Source organism: Chanos chanos, chromosome 2, assembly GCF_902362185.1.
Source record: "Chanos chanos chromosome 2, fChaCha1.1, whole genome shotgun sequence".
Classification (NCBI taxonomy): domain Eukaryota; kingdom Metazoa; phylum Chordata; class Actinopteri; order Gonorynchiformes; family Chanidae; genus Chanos; species Chanos chanos.
In genome coordinates this window covers 37,803,750-37,830,489 of record NC_044496.1, presented here as the reverse complement: position 1 = coordinate 37,830,489, position 26,740 = coordinate 37,803,750, and the positions used below count along the sequence as shown (strand labels likewise).

The 26,740-nt window shown below is 39.8% G+C and overlaps 4 protein-coding genes across 6 annotated transcripts; 2 read left to right on the top strand and 2 right to left on the bottom strand.

The window, feature by feature from the left end:
- Positions 1 to 1,214: 1,214 nt before the first annotated feature.
- slc24a1 (solute carrier family 24 member 1) lies at positions 1,215 to 11,144 on the bottom strand. The gene is made up of 10 exons (XM_030765842.1): positions 10,929 to 11,144; positions 10,035 to 10,883; positions 7,775 to 7,843; positions 7,207 to 7,315; positions 4,051 to 4,131; positions 3,351 to 3,442; positions 2,723 to 2,992; positions 2,457 to 2,546; positions 1,748 to 1,914; positions 1,215 to 1,464 (listed from the first exon to the last, which is right to left on the bottom strand). The coding sequence occupies exons 1-10, from the start codon at positions 11,142 to 11,144 to the stop codon at positions 1,215 to 1,217; spliced, it is 2,193 nt and encodes a 730-aa protein (XP_030621702.1).
- Positions 11,145 to 12,746: 1,602 nt separating this feature from the next.
- On the top strand, positions 12,747 to 17,559 carry ints14 (integrator complex subunit 14). Its single transcript, XM_030765897.1, has 12 exons — positions 12,747 to 12,796; positions 13,262 to 13,546; positions 13,911 to 14,018; positions 14,346 to 14,501; positions 14,664 to 14,782; positions 14,893 to 15,035; positions 15,363 to 15,455; positions 15,556 to 15,700; positions 15,961 to 16,094; positions 16,504 to 16,622; positions 16,732 to 16,797; positions 16,916 to 17,559. The coding sequence occupies exons 2-12, from the start codon at positions 13,325 to 13,327 to the stop codon at positions 17,171 to 17,173; spliced, it is 1,563 nt and encodes a 520-aa protein (XP_030621757.1). The 5' UTR covers positions 12,747 to 12,796; positions 13,262 to 13,324; the 3' UTR covers positions 17,174 to 17,559.
- Positions 17,560 to 17,658: 99 nt separating this feature from the next.
- On the bottom strand, positions 17,659 to 23,296 carry hacd3 (3-hydroxyacyl-CoA dehydratase 3). The gene is made up of 11 exons (XM_030765916.1): positions 23,130 to 23,296; positions 21,719 to 21,761; positions 21,563 to 21,636; positions 21,215 to 21,379; positions 20,979 to 21,027; positions 20,739 to 20,849; positions 20,201 to 20,328; positions 19,936 to 20,048; positions 19,363 to 19,469; positions 18,776 to 18,907; positions 17,659 to 18,635 (listed from the first exon to the last, which is right to left on the bottom strand). Exons 1-11 carry the CDS (start codon positions 23,208 to 23,210, stop codon positions 18,559 to 18,561), a joined length of 1,080 nt encoding a protein of 359 aa, XP_030621776.1. The 5' UTR covers positions 23,211 to 23,296; the 3' UTR covers positions 17,659 to 18,558.
- Positions 23,297 to 23,719: 423 nt separating this feature from the next.
- Positions 23,720 to 26,013, top strand: ppcdc (phosphopantothenoylcysteine decarboxylase). 3 transcript variants are annotated; one of them, XM_030766225.1, is made up of 5 exons: positions 23,720 to 24,002; positions 24,557 to 24,652; positions 24,858 to 24,986; positions 25,116 to 25,284; positions 25,690 to 26,013. In XM_030766225.1, the coding sequence occupies exons 1-5, from the start codon at positions 23,856 to 23,858 to the stop codon at positions 25,773 to 25,775; spliced, it is 627 nt and encodes a 208-aa protein (XP_030622085.1). In that variant the 5' UTR covers positions 23,720 to 23,855; the 3' UTR covers positions 25,776 to 26,013. The 3 variants fall into 3 exon arrangements, with proteins under 3 accessions (XP_030622085.1, XP_030622086.1, XP_030622087.1); XM_030766226.1 differs by lacking the exon at positions 24,557 to 24,652; XM_030766227.1 differs by lacking the exon at positions 24,858 to 24,986.
- The last annotated feature ends 727 nt before the right edge of the window (positions 26,014 to 26,740 follow it).

Genomic DNA, 26,740 nt, shown 5'->3' with positions numbered 1-26,740 from the left:
TCTGTTTGCAAACAATTCCTTGAAATTCTCTTGAACAATTGTATTCAAATAAAAAAAAAGGGAAAAAAACCCTGGCATCCCCAAATATATTTCCAACAAAGTAGGTTGAAGGTTATCTAATTAAATGTGGTTTACAATGATTGAGATGGAAAAACAAAAAAAGAAGTTGGAAAAAGAAAAGAAAATACATAATACTCAAATTACTGCAAGCTGACTAATATTACATTCAGTTTTCAGTATTACAAAAATAATTCAGTTGCAGTATTATTTTAAATTACATCATTTACAGTTGTTGATTTTTAGCACACTTTAACTGTCATTTCAGTGAATTCTACTTCTTTTTTCAAATTATATCTCTCACTCTGACATTTCAATGTTTACAATATCAGACAGATTAATACTCACATCAGAGTGAAACATCGGTGAAACAAAGCATGTTATCCTCTCAAAGTTTGGTTTAGTTTTGCATTGCTTCTTTCCAATGAAAATCCTGAAATGTATTCATATGCTTTATCATGAAACAATATTAAACAATCTGTACCTTTAACCCAAACCATAAACACATACAGCAGTTAAGAGCGGTATGTTTAATGTATAATTAAGAATATTATTATAATATAATACATAATAGAACTATAATTTCCATCCATGACTGTAAATAAGGGCAAAGCACATTTGAGAGGAAGATGTTTTCCCCTCTATTAAATCTTCTTGAGAACGTCTGGATCAAACTTCGACAGCAAATTACAGATTTGATTTAATATACGAATTTGAGTAAAAGACATTTGGAGCATGTTGTTTAGTGGTCAAACAGAACACTACTCTTACTTTTGAGGATTGAACTGAATTTACCAGTTCATCAGTGTTTGCCGAAACTGACTGTGGATGTAATAGTCAAATATATAGATATTCTTGTATGTGTGACACATAGTATACTGACACAATTAATCTACTTATGGGTCTGAGTTACTGTAATCAGCATTAGCTATACACTGATCATTGACAGGCCATATCAAAGTCTATAATGTGCTTGCACTGAAATGTAAAGTGATATAACTAGAGCCAAGGACACTCTAGATGCACAAGTTTTTTTCCTGGGTATGTGAAATGACACACTGAGAATGACTGTGTTCGCGGTATTTCCTCACAGTCAAGACCGAGAGCTGATTGGATCAGAGCTGTGAATTTTAAATGGATGTTGGCGAACGGAGCGGTCATATTGTCACAGGACACATAATGATGCGATCTTCGAGCATCACGCTCAGGACCAGGAACACAAAGTAGAGCACAAACATGGTGAAGCCAAGCATCTTATTCATCCTCCATTTACACACAGCGATGGAGATGATGACGAAGAGGAGCATGAGGAAGAGAAGGACGATGGCACAGAAGAGCCCATTACTGCTTACAGTCACTGGTTCCATACCGTGAAAAGAAGAATACAACAGCCAGGGCACTGGAAGACTGAGAAGAGAAGAGAAGAGAAGAGAAGAGAAGAGAAGAGAAGAGAAGAGAAGAGAGGAGAAGAGAAGTGAAGTATTAGTATATGTATACTGCAAAAATCATTTCTTTGATCAGTCATGTAAAGTGAACAAACACAGCATAAACCATTCAACAACATAAATACAGAAACAAAACACTAGAAGGCAGTGTTTCATTTCAAAAACACAACTAAGGCCATGCCTGTATTATTTCAGTCTTATTTTAATGTTAGTATGTGGTCAGAATACCACAGAGAGAAAATTACCCCATGGTGATGTCAAAGATGTTGCTGCCCACAGAGCTGGACACAGCCATGTCTCCCAGGCCCTTCCGGGCTACAATGACACTGGTGATGAGGTCGGGAATGGACGTCCCAGCCGCCAAAATTGTGAGACCCATGATCTCCTCTGAAATGCCAATTGTCTCGCCCACCTGAAAGAGTGGAGATTGTGTGTATTTTGACTGACAGTTTGGCCCTAGCCTCAGGGATCCAAGTGATCTAAATGATTATTTCATTATTTTGAGGGAGAATATCCTAATCAACGTAATTGTTTTGTTTTCTTTTTCTTTTATAGTTCTTTTACAACTACACAGCACAGCTTTCAGTCCATTGAAGACCACTGTGGTGTAAAGCAATCACAAAGGGCACAAATCTCAGAACCACCTTGGCCCTGATGATGAAACAGTGGGTCTCTCTGTAATGTGTCAACCATAACCTCAGTAAACCATTTCGGAGGAAACTGCCAGTCTGTGATTTCAGATCAAATTGTGTCTTTTTCTACAGAAAAGTAACAACTGCTTCTCAGCTAAAAACAAACAAAACAGCCAAACAAACAAACAAAAAAACAGTGCACTGACCTGATCTGAGGACCAGCTGTCTAAATATACTTTAGTGCTTTATCAAACACTAAGTATCTTTACATTTTAATGATGCTACAGATCCTCTGGCTCTAATGAAAAGCAGTGGCACTGACCTGATGTGCCCACCACACCATAAGGTAGGAGAAAATCGCAATCCACACTATGGAGCCCAGAAAGGTGATGACAAAAAACCTCTTGGATGCCTGGAGAACAAGAACATCACCCAAGCTCATGTTCTTCGGTGAAGTATCCAATCAAGCTTAAAGCATATTCATAAGTCAAAGTAACATGAAATGTATAAATGTATAAGAAAGGGAACCATAGTGAGTGTGGTGTCTTAAGACTCGTTTTGGGTCAGGTGCTATGCGTGTGTGCTTACTGGGTTTCTGACATCAGGGACTGTCAGCCAGAGCGGGAAAACAATGGGGAGCAGGAAGAGATAGGTGGCCTGTTTGCGTCTGGTGTCTGGCCACTCTAATGACAGAGGCTCGTCGTTTTCTTCTAACTCGTTCTCCTCTTCCTTCTCTTGCTCATCGTCCTCGTCCTCACTGTCATCATCACTGTCATCATCACTATCATCTTCATCAGAGTCATCTGAGCCCCCCGACCCTTCAGATCCTCCACCCTCACCGTCCCCCTCCTGTTCCTCCTTCAGCAGGTCACAACAGAAAATTGGCGATAGGAGAGAGAAACTAGGTATGCTGAGGATGATTCAAATCGGCAGTGTGAAACTCCTCTCCTTACTACTGCAGGGTCTTGTTCCAGTCCTACTCTAACAAATGTGACTTTACTATTCCAAAGGCCTATAAGTACACTGTTTGTCTATGGGCACGAGCAAAAACCTGGAGGGACTCATTATTGCAGACTTAGCTCACATATGGAGATACATACATATTATTCTTAATGTGATGAGTAAATCTTCATTCATTTATGGACCTTGACAAATGGCATGAAAATGTAAGCCTGAGTGCGGCTCGTAGTGAGTTAGGATGCTCCAGTGCGCCCACCTTTTCTCCCTCTGGCTTTTCCTTCGTGTCCTCCTCCTTAGCTGGGGCCTGGTCTTTAATCTCTTTGTCTTTTTCAGTTTTACCACCATCATCTAGAATGGTATGTCAGGGCAGAAAACAGTAGTGTGAAAAGGAACACAAACAAGCTGAATTAACATTGTGTGTGTTATTTAGTTAACTATAGTTAGAAAACTTGTGAATTGTAACAAGGAAAAGTATAAAGTTCCCCTTCAAGAATGCAAGTAAACAATTCTCTTGGGAGTAGAAGATACATATGATTGGTGTTTCAGAATTATACAATACCACAATCCAATCCAAATCCCTCGATTACTGTATCAGATTATCCTCGGTGATCCCACATCTCATATTTATTCATAAGGTGGAGCATGATCATTATGGTAGCTAATGTGTAAAGGAGGTTGTGGTTCCTCACAAAAGAGATGGAACATGGAATGCAATGTGCTTTATAGCAGACACAATAGGCTAGGCTACTGGCAGCCTTCATCCATATCAACACCTTTCATCCACTACTGCAGCTGGTGTGCAACCAAAATGGGAAACACTACATTAATCACCGTTCTGAATATGCAACAGAGAAAAGACAATGCATTGAGCTGTCTACAAAGCTCTGTGCAAGCGTAACGTTGAGGAGGAAAGACTAAAACGACTAAAAACGCTGAATTGCGTTACCGTTACTCACCTTCGTTTTTTTCCTTTCCTTTGCTCTCAACTTTCCCCTTGGCCATGTCATTCAGAATCTGAGCTTTGTCCTTAAACTTTGCTGCAAACCAGAAAAGAAAGCTGATTGTAAATGGGTTTCTTCTTGACACTTGGAAGATGTGTGTTAAACTCTCAGGTGATTCAGGTCTGAATGAGCTTTGAGGGGTCTACTTCCTCAACAACTGGACCACAACTTGCAACTTCACTTACAATACATAAACACAACATAAAAACAGTCAGACACTGGATTACTGATGACCACATCTAAATATCACAAGCTAGAACAGCAAAATGATACCATCAAAAGAGACAGCGGACCACACAAAGCCACATGGGCACCCATTATTCTTACCTTTACCCCCAAAAGAGCTGCTAGCTTTTGTATCTCCGTTTATCACTGATTCTGACGAATAGAAATTCAAAATAAGGATTTTATAACTGCCTTAGTAATATATCTCAGTCTCAGATATCATATTCACTCTATGTGTCTAAACCTAAGCCATTAGCCATAGCATCATTGGATGACAAAAATGAGGCAAGTATGAAACACAACATCGTGGGACAAATGGCTTTACACATACAGTATGTGCAAAAACAATTCAGCTCAAGCAAAAGCCAGTTACGCTGTCTGTGCTACAAACAAATCGCGTGTCATGGTTCAATTTTCTGATGCGCTAAAATATGGCAAAGGTGTAGCAAGCCATGCACCCAAATGGAAGTCCTGTATTGTTTTGGTCAAATCAGTCAAGTCTTATTAAACCCTACAGACTGTGCATTGGAGCAAAGATCCAAGCCAGGAGCCTGAGGCAGGCCTTAGGCAACAGAGTAAGCCAGTCTGTGCCTAGTGGCCTGCCGTACAGTGGCCACAGCACTACTGAATGAGACAGATGCCTATTGAGATAAAGGGATTGGACTGGAGGGGCTGGCTCTTATCCAGCTTTTATGAGCTCACTCAAAAGCAGCTTAATTAGCCGGAGCTGCCAAGTGCTGTGAATCTGAACTGGGACCCTGGGCCACAGGTGCATTGTGGCACCCTTAGGACAGACTGAAGGTCATCACCTACACCCAGACCACCAACCATTTACAAAAAAACCCCTGATGTAAAAATTATAATGTGATAGGTAAGGAACATGATTTCTACATTCTGGCATTGAAGTCCACACACCTTCTGTGCTGTGGTTAAATCCCCTTTCATACTTGTTTAATCCGCATATGAACACATATACATTTAGATATAATCAATTTTCCATAGTAAATAAATTTCAAGTACATTTAGTTGTAGTAAATCATTTTCAAGTGCATTTACTAGAACATATTTCATGTGTTTTTAGTGGTTTATCTTTAACCGTTTAAGGACATGTATAATCACATAGACTCATGCACACAGATTGAATGTGACAAATGTGAATGGGGGTCAAAGTCAAGACATGAAACCTTGTTTGGTCTACTGTGTTGGTATAAATGATAAATATTCAATACCTACATGTTTTACAATGTAAACAGAACCCATTCTATTTCAGTATTCATCTTTCAAAAAAAAGAAGGGCTGGAAAACAATATGGAATGACGGAGAGAAGGGCGAAGGGTGGAATGCTCTGCTCCATTTCATGTTCTCCTTTTCTCAGTTCACATTCCCCTCAAATAACACTGTCAAGACACATTTACATGTTTCACTGTGATCATGAGAAAACACATAATTATTAATAAAGATTGTAGCAACACAATGGCACAGTTCGTGTAGACCATGTGCTACTGTGTTGCATTACAGTTACTTTCAACAACAGTAAATAATGTCAGTTATTATATTGGTTATAAAATGTTTGATACTGAGGCAAAATTTCGCTTTGGCTTTAGGTCACTGTTAGGTTTTGAAGGAAGTATTTCTTTCCCAACACCAAACATCCTGCTCCTAAGCAGACATCCTAGACCACTTTTTCCTAAAACAGATTCCGAGAAATGTTTAATCAGTAGCGTGACACGTGAAGTGTCGTGACTGTGACAAAATGGCTTCTGGGTCAGAGCGCCATGTAAGTCATTCCCATTCCTCCTTACACAACTGAATCACTTTACACACTGAGACAGAGAGAGAGAGAGAGAGAAATCGAGAGAGGCATTTATCTGCTTAGTATCAATCTGGACTTAGTGATACCTTCTTTTGGAACACTTTGTTAATCCATTTTACCTGGGTGGAAGGACACAGGGACTCCGCTATATCATACTGTCTTTCAACATTTTATCTCATGTCAGAGAGAACACTATTTAAAACATCAAGAGCAAAATATCAGGATTGCTGTCATTGAATTGGTAGTAAAAGTATATTTTTACCCTTTGGAAAGAATATGACGAGAAGCAACCCATTGTTTGGAATTTAAACCTTCTTACTTAACACAAGATTAACACACTAAAATGTCTGTGTAACTTGTGTGAGAGGAAAAACTCAGGAATGTACAGATTTCAGTATTTTTCATCATATGTAATTATGATCCTTTTCACACATCATATATGTAACGTATACTGTTTATACTGTTTACATGAAAACCTAATAAATGTCCACATTTCATATATTTATCCGCAGTCATATGTGACATGGTCAGGGATGTTTAATGATGAGAAAAGCAGAACTGGAACCCAATTTGAATTACAAAAAGTTAATTAAGTAGTATTAATAAATGAAATTAATTTAAAAAGTTTAAAATAAGACATTTAACAAGTTAATAAACTAATGAATAAATAAATAAACAAACTTCCCATTTTTAATCATATATATCACATATGTCTTATATGAAATGAGCTATGATCTTGCATGTTGCACTCTGTCAGTAGATAACTGTATATAAATAAATATGTTTAATGTTTAAAAATGAATAAATACAATACATCCTTCACACTCAAATGCATTCAACTCATACAAAATTTCTCCACATTGCAAACCAAAACATCCATGGAACACTATACAGAAAACAAAAGTATCAAATTTCTGTCTGTATGTAGCACCTTCTCCTTTTGAGCTGAAACCTGTTTCTCAGGGAAGATATGTGGGCAAGGTCAGAATGCTTGAGATGGAATAAGACGGAGGCAGTGTTTCTATGATTTATACCATATTTGCTGATAAACTCAGGGGAGAATATGTGCTCACCCTCTCCAAGAGGATCCAAAGTGTGGATCATGAGCTGGAAGATGGTGCTCCTCATGGTACTATTATGAAGAGATGCAGAGCTGCCTCCTCTCTGAAGAGCAGGTTTCAGCTAGAGAGGGACAGATAGACAGTCAGACAAATATTCTTTTTAAAGTTTCTTTTTAAAAGTCCTAGAGTCATACAGCAAGCACACAGTGATTTCAGGAAGACCAGCAGTAAATTATGAGCAACACTTTCCATCTGCTAATTACATTTCATTCACACATTTCATTGTACCGTTGACCCTGTGTTAACCTACATATGACAAATAAACTCTTAAATTAAACTAAAAACATTTCAGGTCTGTAGCTATTGTGCCCTGCCTTTGTGGGTAATTTTGCAGTAATAAAATGAAAGTGCTAGTTTTAACTATGAATCCCATGTTCCTATGACAGGACATGTGAAAATCATCAGATCAAAGCTGAGTTTAAATGGTGTTTGCTGTTAATTGCGTGTGTGTATTGTAATGTGTGAATATAAATTGGACCAGAGAAAGAGTATGATTTTTTTTTCTTTTCTTTCTTTTTACCTTTAATCGATTCTTGTCCTCTGGGTCAGGCGGGTTATTGTCTTGACCTTCACCTGAAGTATCAGTGTCCTGTGTGCAACAATCATTTAAAACGTCACAGAGGAACATTGTGGAGCTTCTGAGGGAGGAGTTAAAAATAATGATCTCTTTTTTTTTCCCCAGGGTGGGAAAGCATTTAACACGTTTAAAGTCACATCTCTGTGTTTTCCCTTATTTTGTTTTCTTACCGTTCTTTTAAAGGTGATTACAGATGTTTCTGTCATTATATTATATTACGATGAGTAAAGCAATTCACATGTCCTCTCAGACTGAAATGGGATCACTGTATATGTTAAACTGAACATTACAGTGAGGGCTAACCTTAAACACCTTGACAGCACTTGAGTGCTTATGTCCAGTAAACAGTTTCATTAAACAGATAATGATCAAATAGTGTTTCATTTAAAATAACTTAATAATCCTTTAAAAACCTGGGACACATTTACTTGCTATATCTGCCTTTAAAAAAAACCCTTCGTTTTCACATTGTTAAATAAGTCGCTTATTTGAATCAAATGTTGTATCAATCAAATGTTGAGTCGATTGATCATACAATTGTACAAAAGTCACAATAACACCACAGAGTGACGTGACTGTGTCACGTATGAAATTGTGTTCAAAACCACATTTGCCAACTTGTTTATTACAACTGCAGACTACTTGTTGATTATCTAAGATACACTCAATCCAGGGGCTTTAGTTTGCCTCAGATCTAGGCCTTTAGGTACATAAAGCGCTCTTGGATCAAGTAAGCCTTCTTACACCATATAAGCTTCAATCACACTTACCAGATTTAAACACTCTATATGTTACACAGTTTGTACAGTGCTTGAGACCCTCAAAGGATTATGGGATATAGTGTTGAAAGTAAGGTGTTGGGCATGAAGCTCTGGAGAAGACAGTCATCTCTTACAATGCTATGTGACAGAGCAAGGCCCCTGAATGAACCTACTGCTGTTGAGACAACTGTAATGCTTTCTTCTACTGTAAGTGCTTAGAGCATCAGTTGACACCCCGCCAAGGTCAGCGGTTCACATCTGAGGATATTCAGTGAAAAGCAATGAAACAAATGTTCATAGCTGATAAGGCTCTAAATCCTATTGGAAAAGTTGGAGGAAAACTTGGAAATTCGTTTGTAAAATCAAAAATTAAATAAGGATGGCTCTCCCATCTTGTTACTGCATATTCAGTACATATTAAAGATACTGTGTTTCATATATTAAAGATATTGTGTTTCATATGTTAAGGAGAGTGTGCTTCATATATTAAAGATATTGTGTTTCACAGATTAAAGATATTGCGTTTCAACACTGGCATTAAGTTTCTCATGCGTGTGTACAAGGGACATTATGATGGATTAATGTAAGTGTTGATCTCTCTAAACCTCCCAGTCATCACAATGTTTGTGCTGAGGGCAACAGAGTGAAGAGGAAAGAGCTTACAAACTGACTTAGGCCATCACCTATTAAAGACAAGTTATCTGACATGATTTTAAACATGTAGTTAACATATGACATGCAAGGTGTGGATTTTTTACACCACCTAATGTAGCCCTTTAAACACGTCACACATTACGGTACAACTAATCAGCATTGTCTGGGTTCTGCAGACACAAGAGGTCCTTTTCATGTCATCTTATCAAAGGCTGGCTCGCATGTGCGTATTTACTTAATGAATAAACATGAGGAAATCACATTTAACAGTTGCTTGTGTGGGATGCAACAATACTACTGTGCTGTTCATTCCATTAAAATAAATTACAGCACATTCAAGAATCTTCGTCCTGTGTTTTAAGAGTATTTGCAAGGCAAGTATACTATTTTAAAACACTTTCCACTAACAAAGCAATTTCTTTCCTTCACTTGGAACCCAATGCTACCGTAAGAAAAAGTCTAAAAGAAATTCAGCTGGTAGATTCACTATCATCAATCACATATATAAATCATGGCACAAAACCTCAGGTTGGAGGTTAAAATATTCCACAGCAGAGCCTTGTATTTAGCCAAAGGCCATATCACAACTGCCACTTCACAGGCTTTATAAAAGAAAAAAAAGATTTATAAACCCATTTACTTCTTGGACAAATAATGTTCTGAATCACTCCCTGTAGCTCAGAATCAGATTGGTTGACAGTGTCATTGGTTGGTGGACATATTTTATAGTTTATTTTATGAAAAGGCTGGACAGACTGGACTAAAACAGACCAACAGAGGGGACGCACCTTCTCAGGCTCCTCCACAGCAATGACTTTGACGATGTTCTTGTGTTTGCTGAGCTGGGCCTTGAAGGCACGTTCAATCTGCACATTGAACTTCATGAAGAAGACGTAGGTAGCATATCCAGTCACCAGCATAATGCTCTCCCACCACATGATGTGGTTGTCCAGAAAGAAGATAATGAGCATGATGAGATCCAGGATGTAGAAGGAAACATCCCTGAAGAGAGGCCACCAGGTGAGGTGCAATATCTCACGCGAAAACAGGGCACACATCCCTATCACAAACAGGATGTTGAAGACCGCCGAACCCACGATGGTCCCGATGCCTACGTTGCTATGGGAGATAAACACACCAATCAATGAAGTGAAAAGTTCAGGGGCTGACCCTCCAGCTGCCATGAAGGTCGCTCCAGCAACATCATCAGAGATCTCCAGCTTGTCTGTTATAACCGCCAGGGTAGGAACGAAGAACTCATCACAGACGATGGCAAGGGAGACAAACATGTAGATCATTCCAAAGATGTGGAGGACAACCCAACCTCTCCGACGCTCCTCTACTGAGAAGATATCGGGTGGATATTCGCCTTTCATATGAGGAGCATCTCCGTGTCTAGGAGGAACAGTGGTGGGTGCTGGTGTGGTGGTGGTACTGGGTAGTAGTGTGGGTGCTGAAGTTGGTTTTACAAGGTCTTGATCCACAAATATACAGTGGATAACTGTCCGGTTTGTTGTTGTTGCTGTTGTTACAGGTAAGCCTGTTGTCTCTATAGTGGTTGATGGAACAGTAGTTGTAGTAGTAGTAGTAGTAGTAGTACTAGTAGTAGCAGTAGTTGTCTCTGATAGAGTGCTGGTCTCTGGTTGGTTTGATGGTGTTGGCTCAGATGTGAATGAATTCACAGTGGTGAATTCATTCACTGCTTCAGTCACTTCCAAAACTTCCCCACTTCCCACATCTCCTTGAAGATCTCCAGGGACTTCTCCAATCTGAGGCTCTCGCCAGGGGTCTGTTAGTCTGGCTCTGAGAGTGAGCTGATAAATGCAACATAGTAAAATCCCAGAGAGAAGAAATATAATCCTGCTCAGGTGAAGTCTCTTTCTGCGTGTCAGGTACATCTTTCCCACAAAAATGGAGATGGTTAATTACAGTGTGCACAGCTGTTTAAATGGGATTTGCAACCAGCGAGTCCAAATATTCCCCCCCAGAAAATGCAGGGGTATGCTGGGCCCCGTCGCAAAGAGTTTCATCTCATTTCCTCGGCGGTTGATGACTCCTCTCACCAGCGTCTTGCTGTTAATGAAAGGGAAGACGGAGTTCAAACGTTCGTCCTGAGCATCAGCAACAGTTGGAACAATTCTTCACATCACTGTGCCTCTAATGTCACCGTGATATAAAACCACTTATGGTACAAGTGGGTCTTTAAAGCTGGAATTTGAGACAGAGGCATTTGTTGCTATGGATACGTAATTGCCATATCTTTATTTTCTGAGTAAATGTCTAAAATTCACCGAGAGGACGAGAGGACACGACTGTCTGGCATTAGCGTACATTGCTGCAAACATTGCTGCCCCAAATCTAACATTCAATATTAAAATATCGTAGCATAAATTAGTGAATGTATTAACGTGTCGCTATCCTGTTTAAAGTCTCCTGAAATGGCTTCAGAATGACCAAAAAGTTGGTGTTGAAGTTAATGTAACCGTTTGTCTGTTACAAAAGTAAGTGTATCCCACTTTACCTGTATATATTATGATATTTCAAACGATACAAACGCTAAAATACATGGAAAAGCACTTCCGTTTATTTCTATTAGTAATGACTTTATTAAGAAAAGAAAATATTGAGCCTTACCAGTAATGATACGATTGTTGTTGAGACTGCGGATAGCCGACGTTGTGCACACAGCTGGGCTGCACTGAAACCAACGGTGGAGACGCTGCATGCCGTGGGCAGTAGTTTAGGTCAATCAGGACGCACCGCAGGACAGGTCTTCACTGTGGATCAGCATAATACCTAATACCTGAAGTCTTTTAAGAGGATTATGTACACTTTCTCTCGACACTCTCATTATATCTTGAACCATTTTAAATTCAATTATTTTGATCGTACACCTTTCCTGCCGAATATTTTTTCGCAGTAATTTAAGACGAATTCTCCAGTGTTGTATTTTAAAGCGTGCTTAAAACAGACCAGTGCACCGATAAATTTTGTAGACATTTCTGAAGTAATGCTATGAATAGACATTTTGTGGAAGGAAAAATCCCGTAAGTACAGTGACTGTGTTTTTACATGATGAAGTCTACCACACGTTTGACATCTGATATCAACGCCTCACTGAGGCATTTTAAAAAATACTGACGGTGAGATAGTGGCACGGTCCATTTTTTCCTCGACCCATCAAAGTGTATACCTGTTGTATCGAAAACACATACTGAAGATGTGTGGAAGAAGTTACTGACATCCATTTTATTGGACATAGCCTATATTAAACCAGCGAATATTGCGTTACCTTATTTTATTATTACGATTACCAATGTCGGGCTGTTTTATTTGTGCTTTTAATATTTTCTTGTTGTTTTTGGTTTTATTTTATTTTAAATGGCGTTTTAGAGAAAATGTAAACTATTAGTGGCTCGTTTCGTTCTTGTTAGTCATGAGACGATTGGTGTGCCATCTAGGAACCAATATTCGACGGTCCAGTGTTCCACCAGGCTGTTGTATGAAAGGACGTATTCTGTTATGGCTATGCATCTATTGACAATGATGGGTAGGGAAACTTCAGAAGTTATGATTTATACTGAGATGTCAGCTATATTTATTATTTATTTATAATACATAAAAGTGTGAGGGCTACAGAATCGATTTGGTTTTCACATTTGTTTCACAAGCATACCCAAGCGAGACTGCACATTAGCAGCTACTGGCAAGCTAGCTAACTCATGGATTAGACATACAAATATTATTATTAAATTCGACCGTTGTTCAAAGAGTGTTTGCTAATTATCTAAACAGTTTTGGGGGTGGAGGTAGGGGGCGTTAACCTCTTATGTGTTGTTTACTCAGTTTTGATAGGCATGAAACCTAACTGCTAGCTAACTTATTCAAAACTGCACATACGATGCAGGTCATCTCACAAATGAAGCTTTCGATTCATTTGTTTAGCTGTACATTTGACCATCTTTCATCGCTTGTGGAACTCAACCGTTTCACTAACGAGTTTTTATTCTTACAGACGAATCCCAAAGACTTCCATAAATTCACCAGAATTGTAGTATAGAGGACTGAGGACGTAACCATGCCTTCCGTGGTTCTGATGGACGTGTCTCTGTCCATGACGAGACCGGTGGCGGCGGACGGTAGTGAGGAGTTTCAGAGGAAGAATTTGGCCATCCATGGTCTCACCATGCTTTTTGAACACATGGCCACCAACTACCGACTGGAGTTTACTGCACTAGTGGCTTTCTCTTCCCTCTATGAACTCATGGTGCCGTTTACAAGAGATTACAATGCCCTGCAGGTATGAGTCTGGTCGTTTTCTGCAGCACTGAAAATCCCAGTCTTTTTTAATAACTATTGTAGAAAAGGTCAGTCTCACAGTTTTATTAAGTCTAAGTACTACATGTCTGTGAGAGTCTGGTTCGAATTCAGTTTTTTTGGAGTAATTATATGCCATGTGTATGTCTCATTCACTGATCTGATTTGAATTCAGTTCTTGTGGAATAATTTTAAGCTATGTGTATGTCATTCACTGATCTGATTTGAATTCAGTTCTTGTGGAATAATTATTTGGCATATTTATGTCTCAGTCACTGATCTGATTTGAATTCAGTTCTTGTGGAGTAATTTTAAGGCATGTATATCTCTCACTCACTGATCTGCAGGAAGCTCTGAGTAACCTGGAGGATTATGACAAAACTTGTCTGGAGTCTGCCTTACAGGGAGTCAGTAATTTTGTGCAGCAGGAATGGAGTAGTGCTTGCCCCTGCCAGGTAATGTGGCTCTAATATCTACAGGTTCCCAACACAACACTGCAAAATCTTGAAGAGATGCAAATCTAAGATTGGTAGTTATGGTCCAGATTCTCTATTTGGACATTGACCTAAAAGAAGCCATTTATGCAAGTAACCACTGTTTTTTGTTTTGGGTTTTTTTTTTTTTTCTCGCTTAGACCACTACTCAGACGTTGGGCATACTCTGACAGGTGTACATGTTATGTTAGAAACTGTGTCACAAGCCATGTAATGAGATGAAAGCTTTATAAACTCTGTGTGCAGCCATGCTGAGAGCATTTGTAACTGTGTGTGTCTGGCCTGTAGGTGGTGCTGGTGACAGATGGAGCTCTTGGGATTGGTAGAGGTTCTCTGCGCCACTCCCTTCTCACTCTGAAACAACGAGGGGAGGACAAGAAGTTCCCCCTCCCCTTCCCGTTTCCATCTAAACTTTACATCATGTGTATTGCCAATGCAGAGGAGGTATCATATATGTTGTGTCAGCTTTACACTCTCACTGTTACACCTTCTTTACTGCTTCACTGAAATGATATTAACATTAAACTGCAAGAGTGCTCTAAATTTTAGATGACAGATTGTCTCTTTGCATGTATCTATCTATCTGAGTGATCTGTGTGTATACAGCTGCAGGCTACTGATGCTATGGAGAACTTGGAACAGTTGCTTAGTCTTAATGGTGGAGAAGGCCAGATCTTTACCATGGAGGGCCCACTGTGTCTGAAGAGTGTGCAGTCCATGTTTGGGTAAGTTCAGTAACGTGTGAATTTTAATTTGATATCTGTTTGTATGTATCCACAGCACTGAATGCTCTGATGACTACTCTGATGTTGCTCATGTGTTTGTATGTTTGCAGGAAGCTCATCGATCAGGCGTATTCGCCCTTCCACGCTGTACTGCGCTGTGGGAACCTGTCCTCTGATGTTCAGGTCTTCCCCAGACCTGAGCCTGTGCTGGTGGATGAGGAGGTGGATCCCATACCTAAGACTGTGCAAACAGGTAAACGCTCCAGCTTTTTCTCTGTGCTATTTTACAATCAACACAGTCTTTACTAAATGATGCTTTGTTTATGTTTAGTTGATTTTATAATCGTTTTTGTGTTTGGGCTTGCTCAGACTGACATGACTAACATCCTAGACAAAGATGTCTCATGCAGGACAATCTGACATTTCATCTCCATTCAGAGGGCATTTTAGTCCAGGAAAAGGCTCAAAACCGTGTTTGATTAACTATCTCGTTACTTTTGAAATATGTGCACTTTAGTACATAAAAGCCAGATAGAGAGACATTATTATATCTCTTCGTCTTTTCTCTTTTTTTTCTCAGATTTGGAGATTGTGGGCTTTATTGAGATTGCTGATATATCCAGTCCTCCTGTTTTGTCCAGACACCTGGTCCTACCCATTGCAGTGAATAAAGGTGAGGATCTCTTTTACCACGATATCCTTTCTCTACTGTTCTACATAATGAGCTTGAGGAGTCCGGAGCTCCTGTGATGATTTTTGTGTTGGGACAACAGAGGTGGATGAAGTGGGCGCTGGAGCTGCTGATGAAACAGAGGAGGAGTCCTCAGCCAATCAAATGGCAGGAAAAAGCCCCAACTTCTGTGTTCTTTTGCATGGTAGCCTCAAAGTGGAAGGCATGGTGGCCCTGGTACAGCTGGGGTGAGAAAATATTTTGCCTATGCACTTGATTCTTTCGAAAATGCTTTTATTTGCAGTCGATCTTTGCATGTTGAACAGGTCATGTGTGTTGGTTCTTATTCATTTATCCCACTTCACTAATTCACTTACTTCCCTATTACAGTGTACGCATATTTTATCTCCAGTAGAAATTAAAGCAAGCAATCAATTACTGTGCTCTATTATTACTACATTTTGAGTCAGTGCAGTCTCTCAGGCTTTGTCTGTTATTCCCATCCCAGGCCTGACTGGTTTGGCATGCTGTACTCTCAGGCGGACAGTAAGAAGAAATCCAATCTGATGATGTCACTGTTTGAGCCGGGACCAGAACCGCTGCCGTGGCTGGGCAAAGTCTCCCTGCTGGGGCCAAGCTCAGGTACCTGGAGTTTGTTTGCATAGAAACAGTGCAGAGAGAGTCCACATACAGACATGTTTGACTGAGACTGTGTTCAGTTAGCTGTGATCCTGTAATTATGATAATCATCTAACTGTCAGTCAGTCATTGTTTATTTAAGGCATGTAGTCAGAGGCTATTTGGAGGGTACTTGTTTCTCAGAATTTTGTGTGTTCATCATGCTTGAGTGGATTAACTTTTCTTTTTTAACGTACGGTATATTTGCGAAGAAAAAGCAAATTTCAGTGCGAATAATCAGATGGTTAAATGTATACTCAGCACTTCTCACATGTGAGAAGAAGGACATTGATGGATTGTCGTATACCAGTTTTACCACAAGTGCTCTTCGCTCTTTTACTCTGACCAATCTCTTTTGTGCTTTATCTCCCAGATGCTGCAGAAAACCCATATGGGGAGGATGACAGCAAAAGCCCCTTCCCCGTTCAGCCCAAAAACAAACGGAGCTACGCTCAGAACGTCACCGTTTGGATCAAGGCCAGTGGACTGCAGGTACTGACCCCGTGGGAAGAATCTCTGATAAACTCAGTGATTTGTGTAAAGTAAATCCTGCCAATCTGTACTGAAATATTGTCTGACTGACTTTATCTCGAACTCACAGACAGACGTGCAGAAAATCCTGAGGAATGCCAGGAAACTGCCTGAGAAGACCCAGACCTTTTACAAGGTGAAAAAGAGCTCGACCGAGCATACATCCAAAAACTCTTTGGGGTCAAAATAAGTGGGGTTATTCCTCACTTTGAATGGATATACAGTCCATTAACTGTGTATTCTGTTTGTTGCAGGAGCTGAACCGTCTCCGAAAGGCGGCCCTGGCCTTTGGCTTCTGGGAGTTGCTGAAGGGTGTGGCCGAGCTGCTGGAGAGGGAGTGCACCCTGCTTCCCGACTCCGCCCACCCCGATGCTGCCTTTCAGCTTTCCCATGCTGCCCAGCAGCTCAAACTGGCTAGTACGGGAGACTCCCAGTTTGCAGCCTTCGACCACAACATCGCCCCCATGCAGACGGACTTCTCTGGGGGTGGAGGTGGTGTGGAGAGGATGTAGGAACCAATGCCTGGACGAATTACACAGTGCTGAAGATTGTTTGGGTCAGTGTAGGCTGGGTCCAAGGAGGCTGGCATCTCTAGACTGGGTAGAGACTGAATGACCTGTGGAGTTTTACATGTGCCGTTTTCATTGTCTCACACATTGGATCTTATCCCAGCCAGAGCCAAAGTACAAAGTCATGCTTGTCTCAGTCACGAACTATGAACCCTGTCATTTGGGGAAGAAGTCATTCGTTACAGGCTGTGTTTGCTCACTCTGAACTGTTCACTGGGTAAGGGGGGAAGAAAAAACAATTCTGTATCTCCAAGGAGACACACTGAAAGGCCAAGGAATCAATTTCTAGTTAGTGAGTTTTTTTGTACGTAGCATTTTCTGATACTCTGATGACGTAAATAAATAAATTAAAAAAAAGTGTTTCACATTTTTTAAATCTAAAACGAATCTGTGTTTTAATGGCATTAGTCATTAATCTGACAAGGTAGTCCATTTCTTTGAAAGCTTTATTTTCAACAATACAAGTTTATTTTCAACACAAATATCAGTAGTATGAATCATTCAATATTGTCTACACTTCACATATTCCTTATATAACATGACACGTACTCCACAGAGGGTTTCTCTTAACTGTTTAAAAACTTCACTTCCCCTGAGGCTCTGGGGTGTTCGGCAGAGATGATGCAGTAAGTATTTGGCTGGTGGAATGGTCAAAGAGGAGAGTGGCCTCTGATTCTGTATTCAGGTTGGTCATTTTACCTGGGGATGTTGCACTGTAAGGCATTTGAGATTTCCCAGCATGCTGAATAACGCAAGTCAGAGGATTGTCCAGTAGGAGAAAAATATTGGCCTGTTTTCCAGATTAAACCTTATCCAAGACAAATGGATTTTCAATGGAGAATAAGGGGAATTTAGACCAGGAATAGGTTTGACCTGAAAAAGGATTCCTATTAAATTAATGTGGATTTTGTTGTTAACTGACATTGTATAGCTGAGTCATCTCACCGCATAAAAAAGTCCCCCAATGCTTTATGCATTGTATGTTAAACACGTCAGCATACTGCATGTACTGTAAAATGAGCTTAGAAAATGCCATCCATTGATCCAGTGTCTACAGGAGCCTAATGTACCAGGAATGCCTCTTTTTCAGACAAAACAGAGGAAAGTGATGGTACAGCTGAGTTTCTCTCTGAGACATAGATACAAACGCACTTTTTTTGGTTTGGTCGGAGATGGGACGGTGGTCACTGCTGCAGTAATGAGTGCTCTGTGAAAGAGAGGAATGGAGAGATGAAGTGAGAGCTGAGAGATAAAAAAAAAGGATGATTTTGGTACTGAAGTGAAAGAAAAGGTCGGGGAATGGGGCAAGAGGGAGATGAATAGAGAGTTTAGTTGGCTTTCCTCTTCTTTGTACGAAATCTTCTCCTCCTCTGTTTGTACAGGTGGCGGAAGTTGAGGAAAAGGCCTGTGAAAGCAAACAGTAAGATAGTGAACTAAAAAGATTAAGTCTCCCCCTTTCTGATACAAAGATGATAAATCGGAATAAATGACAGAGAATGTCCCAGTAAGGGGAAGTGTAACGGCTGTATTGACGGACAGACGTACCCAGGAACATGAGCACCAGGTAGAGCTGAAGCACATAGGAGAAGCTGAGAGAGGCGCCCAGGGCTTTGGGCAGTGGGATGCTGAGGACTTTTGTCTCATCAAAGATGGGAATAGACTGGATCACAGCTACAGCTACAAAACAGACACAGATTAGCTGCTACAGTCATCACAGCAAGCCAACCCACAACCTCTGACTTTGCTATGTTATTATAATGTTATGTCATTACGTGCACAGGTGACAAGAGAGAAAACAGACTGAACTAGTCAGAGAAGGTTGGAGACAGTCTAAATTCAGACAACCCAATGAAGACGGAGCTGGACCAATCAAGTTTTTCTAATATTTAATTCACAAAGTAGACTGAATACTAAACTAGTCACCAGTAATAGAGTATATATAGCCTCATCCATCATTATATGAATCTTCATTCAGATACTATATCACTGAAATATGTTTTCTAGCAAATAGGGCTTTATAACTCTTGGTCATAAAGTCTCATTTCTTTCCATTGGCCAATGCTACTTCTTCTTTTTTCTTTTTTTTTACTTTCATCCCAACACACCTATTTGGAGCACAAATGCAAACTAACCTTCAGCCATCACTCCCAGCGGGTACAAAGGTATCCAAATGGTATACCTAAGCCAAGTGAGGATTTTCCACTCTGTGTCAATGCAGGTTAACATGTAGAAAGGATATCTGGTGATAGAATGAGTGAAAAGACGTTTATTTTGTGGCTTCACAGCTTTTAGCTCTGCTGATCGCTGATCAGCCATTTCCTGTTTACTATGTCTTGCATTTATATCTAACGACTTGTATCATTTTAGCTGATCCGTTTCTTGACAGTCAATTCAAATGTATTTTACGTATGTTAGCACATAAATGTACAGTTGTTTTTCACAAGTTGTACAGAAATGAACCAAGAACTGAGCAGAGGAAGTCCTGTATGTAAGCTGTATAATCTTGTCAAACTGTCCAGTCGGAGGTTCTTCTCTTGAGGCTGTACATTATCACCATGTTTGTCACTTCTTGGAAACGAGAAGTTGCCGTCTTGCAAATTACAGCACAAATGCCTCAGTCTCTTGCCACACAAAATGTCTCTCAGACACTTATGAACAAGTAGGTCTGCAGGGCTTTTACAGGCCAATGCTGATGAGTGACTCACCTGAATATTTCAATGGCACTCCAGAGATAAAAGACAAAGAAAACTACAGGCTTATTCTGCATCTCTTCCAAGCTACCCAAGATGACGAAAAGAATGAAGTTTCTCCCAACCACCTTTAAATTGAAAATGAAAGGAAAGCACAGAAAATTCTCTTTTAGCGACATTAAATTAAACAAATAGATGACCCATCTAAACAGAGAAACAACAACGTGAATTTATTCTGACTGGCTGTCTCACTGGGGCCCAAAAGGGAGAACACACTTACTTGAATGAGGGCTGGCATGACCCCAGTCTTAACCAATCCCAGGGCAGGATTGACCACTTCAATTACAGCCAAGAACTGGCAGAAGTACATCACATCAGCAATGGTGTGAAATGTATCATAGAAAGAATCTGTTTTATAAAAGGAAGGAAAGTAAAAGGTGTGGTGTGTTCAGCACAGTGAAGACATAAAGGCATTTGCATCAACTTTCATTTGCATGCCACTGTCTGCCTTTGACTATAAATAAGACAAATCTATACAAATTTGCATAGAACACACATAAAGACCTGATCAATGCACTACTCTTCACTATTCCTCATGTTCCTTAACGGACATGGAGATCTTAATCAGCAGCACAGAAAAATAAACAAATGATAAACAACGTTTGAGATGTGGTTCACACTTACTGACAACAATATGTACACACAGAGAATTCATTATGGAACCAGTAATCTCTCGCGTCAAGATATGAACAGAGAATAAGCCCTGACTTTTTTCTTACTGTGTTTTCACGACTAAAGCTTATAAAAGACACACTCACCCTGCCCCAGGATGAACAGACGAACTGTCATATTGACAAAAATCCAGGAGAACCCAAGGAACTGGACCAAGTTATACATGAAGAGATAACCCTTTTTCAAGCCTAAGTATGCTGTATGCAAACAGAAAATAATTATATTTAAATATATTTGTAGAGACAGTAAATAATTACTGTTTAGATAACCTAACTAAATAAAAATTTAATTTTCCCGCTTTAAGATATAAACTGAGGTATACTCACGGTCTTTGGGGATCCTCGACTCTATGCTGAGTCTGTTTATTCTTTCTTCCTGTACAAACAATAATAAGATTCTTTCTATAACGTGTAATATGTAGTTCACAGCAATTTAGTAGTGGGAAAACATATGCACGTGTATGTATGTGTTTTTGTAGTATATACACACGTATACATACACAAGTTGTATGATCACATCTGAGTCATCCTTAATCCCTCTTCCTCAGTGTTTTTGAGATTACCTTCTCTCTGAGTTCCATCTCAGCGTCAGACTCGTCAAGCCAGCGGTCAAAGTCAGGGGCCAAAAACAGAGGTTTCCGCTCCTGCATGGTCAGCCTGTTCCACCAGCAGTGCTCCTGCTTCTTCACCGTTATGTTCACCTGACGCTGCGTAGATTTATGTTTGACCTGCACATGGCAGACAACAAGTTGGTATAAATTGCCAACATTTCTGACAGAAACTCAACCAAGCTAAACATACTTCAGTCTGACGTACTGGACACATGCAATGAAGGCACATTAAGTCAAAATTAAAAATGAATTGTGCTTTAGCAGATATTAAGCATGGTTATAAAAAAACAAAGAAGCAACCTCTGGTTTCACAGGTTTCAGGAACTCCAGACTGAACTCATATTCATTTTCTCCTTTTGCTCCATAACCTTGTCCTGGAAACAGACAAACAAAACTGTCATCACAACAAGCACATTAATTGTATTAATTCACACACTCCTAATGGTGAAAACGTACCCTTGAAGTGGAGAGCGTTTTCTTGGATGCCAATATCTAAATTCTGCAGAGCAGAGAAAAGAGGAAACAGACAACGTTAGTTACAAAGCCCCTCCCCAACCGAAAATTTGTGGGTTGGTACACTGCTTTGCCCCTTTCTGTGTGTGTGTGTATGTGTGTGCATGCAGGAAGTGGACTTAGGGTTAATTTTTAAAAAGTGTATGAGGGGTTATTGTTCTGATACTCCAAAATTTCATAGAACAGTGATGTAAAATGTAAATTTAGATTGTGTATCTAAAATCCAGTCCAGCTCAGTGCTATGGTGTCAGATATCTGTGTCTAGCCTGTTACACAGTCTTGTTATTCAAATAAAAATGACAACCAAAAATGTTAAGTTAGGTCACAGAATGTCAAGAGAGGTAATCTTGTCACTCTGGGTTGCTGTATAACTGTTTGGGTATTCTCGCACTTAAAACACAGGATGTAAAGTAGTGAAATATGTGAGGTAAATAATCATTGTGAAATCTCTGTGGTTACTATCTACACAACTCAAATGATAAACAAGTGGGGGAATAATACAGGTTCTATTAAATAAACAGCCAATGTCTTTCCTGTTCACTGGTTTTAGCTGAGGCAAAATGTCGTTTTTGGCTCACTGAAGTAACAGTAAGCCAGTGGCCTCTGCCACTTCTTAATTTGCATAAAATCTGTTTTTAGAGCACTTGCATGTCCATACAAATATCCCCATTGTTCTGGAGCCTTGTGCATCCAAACAGCTAAACCATTTTTTAGCAGTTCTTTAACCGATGAGGGTATTCATACTTGCTCTTCTAAACAATATAGATAGATAGATAGATAGATAGATAGATAGATAGATAGATAGATAGATATAGATATAGATAGGGGAGGACAATCGAGATGGTATTTGCGCACCCCACATTAGAAAGACATCCCATCCCGATAAAACCTAATCTATCCTGTGCCTGAAACCCTTAGTAAATTATACATGGCTGTTCTTTGTGCTTCGACCAGGTGGCAATCCAGTAGGATCATGTCCTGATCCTCAGGTGTCTGAATGACAATCAGGTCTGTTTGGCTACTATGACAAACTTCGGCTACTTGACTGTTTGATCACAAAATATTACATGTAAAAAGTAATTTTGCCTTATTGGTTTCATGAGCGCCTCCCAGACTGTATTTCTCACTCTATGTTCAGTGTCCGAGCTCCGGATGCGGACCTAACAGAGTTTGATTGGAATCAAAATACACCAGAGCTCACAGCTAAATAACTTCGATTTCGCGAACTACATCAATGGATGGAACACAAAGTACTTGGGTATCGTGGAATAACACACCGTGATTACTGGCAACGTTAATACTTAAGTTTCATTGCTGTACTGACATTTGACACATTTTACAACACACTACCTACCTGTGCATCACTTAACTCCACTCGCAGGTATATTTCTCCATGCCGCTGGGCCCAGTACACGTGAGGCGTGAGAGTCTGCATTGCCAAAAATAAAATAAAATAAAAAGTTTAGCTTACTACCGGTCTTTATCAAAAAGTCACAATGAATGGGGCCAAAACATCACGTAGCAACAACCGGAAGTCGTATTTCAAGGATCTAGTAATTTGCCCAGAATATTCCAAACGTGCGCGTGCGTGCAGCCAGATGGTAAGGGGCGTTCTCGTGCACGTATATAGGCTGTACCATTCAAACTGAAGCAGGGGAAAGCTGTGACGTTGTATCAGCAGTGCCACTCCATTCGTGAGGGTTTTCACAAATATTCACGATAGTTCTTCCTTAAATCGTCTTAAAAGAATAAAATATGTAGAGTCCGGTACTCCACACAGATTTATCCCGTTGTGGAGACTCGTAAAGTTTGATATTCATAATTAATATCACCTCCACGCCAGTAAGAGCGCTGTGAGAATTTTAATATACAGCTCGTGTGAATGTTTACGGAAGTATTAGTGACTTTTTTTTTTTTTTTTACATATGTAGTTACCTGCGAATATTGCGATTTCTTTTTACCGAATTATTGCTTTAGTTTATATGTTATTCCGCATTTTAGTTTTATCGGCTGTAAGAGCGTTATGATGTTACGGAGTTTTAAACAAGCGAAGGCGGGGTGTTGTTAGTTGTGATGTAAAATGCAGACAAATGCTGATACAAATAGTCCAACTTTCGACTTCTTACCTACACATGGCTCAGAGTTCCGTGTTCTTGTTGGGGTAACTGGTAGTGTAGCGGCACTCAAAGTTCCTACATTGGTGTCAAAACTACGTGAGATACCAGGGGTAAGTTGAGTAAGTGACTGGTTAATCGGACTAGCTACAAAATTATGAACAGCTAAGTGTTTCCGATCCATGTATGTGTTAATACTTACATGTCATCATAAGATATTTTGACCAATTTGAACTGTTACTAAAATGTCCTTGCAAATGACCAATGTTATGTTCGGTTGCTAAATCCACTAGAGGGTGCTGTCTGCCTAAAACGTGTTTGAACACAATGTCACACCACTGGCCTGCTCTGTTCAGAGCCTGGCTTGGCTACTTAAAAAATATGATATTTGAGATTGCAAACCTTAAATGGATCTGTTATAATTATATCTCCTCTTATCACCACCATCATACAAGGAAATATTAACGATTTCACTGAGCAATGCTTGTTCTCAAGAGATAAACAGTCCCAAAAAAGAAAATGTAAATGCTGAGTAAGTGAACATCTTAGCTTTATGAGGCTATCCCTGAAGAGAATCCTGTTCTGTTTAAAGACCTGTATGTTAAAATCACATAAGGTTAAAAAGTAAATTCTCTTCTTTTTTCTTTTTATTCTTTTTGTGCTTCAGGTTGACGTGCGAGTGGTAACCACTGACCATGCCACTCATTTTTACAATGTTGCAGAAATTCCTGTTCGAGTCTTTAGGGACAAGGATGAGTGGGAGGTCAGTACAGTGAGGGTCAAATGTCTTTGCATTTCCTCAGACAATCTCTTTGTTATCCTAACAAAACATATTGATGCCTCAGGTTTTGTTTTGTTTTTTCATTCAGTGCTACCGTGACGTTGGCTTTGCCCAAAAAGATCCAGTTAAGTGTAATAAGCTGCGTTTTTTCACTACCAACTAAAGGAAGTCTGTGTGTCTCTCTCAGATGTGGACCAAGCGTTCAGACCCTGTGCTACACATTGAGCTTAGACGTTGGGCAGACCTACTAGTCATTGCTCCTCTGGATGCCAACACACTTGGCAAGATTGCCAGTGGGATCTGTGACAATCTCTTGGTGAGGAGTTTATCAGGATTCACACTCATTTATTTACCACAGCATTTTAATGTTGAAATGGTCTAAAATGCCTTATCCCTGTACTATTCTTTAATTCCCCCGACTTTTCCTTGGATGGTTTTCTGATAGACATGTGTAGTGCGAGCCTGGGACACAAGTCGTCCACTTCTCTTTTGCCCTGCCATGAACACAGCCATGTGGCAACACCCTATCACTGCCCAGCAAGTGTCCACTCTCAAAGGCTTCGGCTATGTCGAGATCCCCTGTATCGCCAAGAAACTGGTCTGTGGAGATGAAGGTATAGTAGAAATTCAGCTCTAAGAAGAAGCCAATGAATTTGGAGGTTTTCTAGACTTGAAAAGTTGTTGAAATTCCTTTAGCTTGAGAGAGCAATCATTAGACAGGGTAAGATTACATTACTCTTAGGTCTTAATTGTATCTCAGAGGGCATGCGAATAGTTGGACAAAAACGACAAAAACAGCTTAGTTAAAGGTGCAATACGAAAGAATGTCTGTGACCTCAGGTGTAATGAGATATCCTTAACTTGCATGCCTGATTCAAAGGAAGGTTATGTGATACAGACATAACCTTCCCTTCTGTCATCCAGCATAGAGCTAAAGAGACAGGGAGTGGTCCTTTGATAGTCAAATCATTTCAGTTCATTCCAGTTCTGCTGACCTGAAGTTTATTGTCTCTTCTTAGGTAAAGGGGCCATGGCAGAGGTTTCAACCATTGTTGATACAGTCAAACAACACCTTCAGAGATCTCCTTTACCGTCGGAGAGATAAGGTAATACAAAGCAGAGAGCAAGAGCTGGAATTGCAGAATTCACCAAATTTTCACTGGATCAGCATTTTACAACAGGTCACACATCATTTCCACTGAATGTTAACAATTATTATTCAGTGTGATATCAAGTGTGAATTCATGTTCACTGAAATGTATATTTGTTCTTTGTAAGTTATGCATTTCTAAATTGTTCCAGTGGAAGCACTCTTAACCTTTCAGTGTTAGAGTTCTAATTCTCTCATGTAAATGCATCAAAAGAATGTAAAAAATAATAATAATAATAATAATTAAAAGCGACTTGAAGAATAAAAACAAAATTGGAGTAGATTTCTTTACTTTCCTTATTCATTGTCTTTCTTAATCTTGGTATGCAGTTTGTGTGTACAGAAACAGAAGCTTTTGTATGACAGTCTATGGCCTCATGTGTCTTGTTCATATTCATATGAGGAAATCTAAAGCCCAGTTGACTGTTTGAATGTCTCAGTACGTTTGATTAAAGTCCCGCTCAGTTAAAAAGAGTTCATAACTGTATTGTGATGGACTCTCCAAAGTACGCGTTGTCATATATGAGTACAAGCTTATCTCACCTTAGACACATGTGTGGGGCCCTCACTCAAATTAATGTAGGACAAAGGCTAACAGATACTTCAGTCTTTTACTGTTTCCTGTACACCTCCTCCCTCCCCCTTTGCAGCTTTGAATCAGGTGTGAAAGAACACAGGTTTATGATCAGTAGTTCTTTTTCACAGAGCGGAAAAAACAGGATAAAAGGTCAAAGGTTCACCAATAAGAGGGCCTAAAAACAATGACTGAATTTCCATTACGTCAGAGGTTATGTGGTGCCAGACTGTAAAGAGGTCGTCGTTCACCCCTAGTTTGGCCTTTTTCATTGAGAGACAACCATCAAAGAGCACGGAATGCAAACCGACACTGTAAGCACAGTTCAGAGTAATGGTTCCACTCA

Excerpts from the sequence above, each read along its gene's own strand:
- slc24a1 (XM_030765842.1), bottom strand. The coding sequence starts at position 11,144 with ATGTACCTGACACGCAGAAAGAGACTTCACCTGAGCAGGATTATATTT. Across the intron at positions 3,443-4,050 it reads AGGAAAGGAAAAAAACGAAG|ATGATGGTGGTAAAACTGAA; the intron begins GTGAGTAACGGT and ends ATACCATTCTAG. Across the intron at positions 2,547-2,722 it reads TCCCTGATGTCAGAAACCCA|GCATCCAAGAGGTTTTTTGT; the intron begins GTAAGCACACAC and ends CTTGTTCTCCAG.
- ints14 (XM_030765897.1), top strand. The coding sequence starts at position 13,325 with ATGCCTTCCGTGGTTCTGATGGACGTGTCTCTGTCCATGACGAGACCG. Across the intron at positions 14,019-14,345 it reads GTAGTGCTTGCCCCTGCCAG|GTGGTGCTGGTGACAGATGG; the intron begins GTAATGTGGCTC and ends TCTGGCCTGTAG. Across the intron at positions 15,036-15,362 it reads ACCTAAGACTGTGCAAACAG|ATTTGGAGATTGTGGGCTTT; the intron begins GTAAACGCTCCA and ends TTTTTTTCTCAG.
- hacd3 (XM_030765916.1), bottom strand. The coding sequence starts at position 23,210 with ATGCAGACTCTCACGCCTCACGTGTACTGGGCCCAGCGGCATGGAGAA. Across the intron at positions 20,850-20,978 it reads GTCGAGGATCCCCAAAGACC|CATACTTAGGCTTGAAAAAG; the intron begins GTGAGTATACCT and ends GTTTGCATACAG. Across the intron at positions 20,049-20,200 it reads TCATGCCAGCCCTCATTCAA|GTGGTTGGGAGAAACTTCAT; the intron begins GTAAGTGTGTTC and ends TTCAATTTAAAG.
- ppcdc (XM_030766225.1), top strand. The coding sequence starts at position 23,856 with ATGCAGACAAATGCTGATACAAATAGTCCAACTTTCGACTTCTTACCT. Across the intron at positions 24,653-24,857 it reads GGGACAAGGATGAGTGGGAG|ATGTGGACCAAGCGTTCAGA; the intron begins GTCAGTACAGTG and ends TGTCTCTCTCAG. Across the intron at positions 25,285-25,689 it reads ACTGGTCTGTGGAGATGAAG|GTAAAGGGGCCATGGCAGAG; the intron begins GTATAGTAGAAA and ends GTCTCTTCTTAG.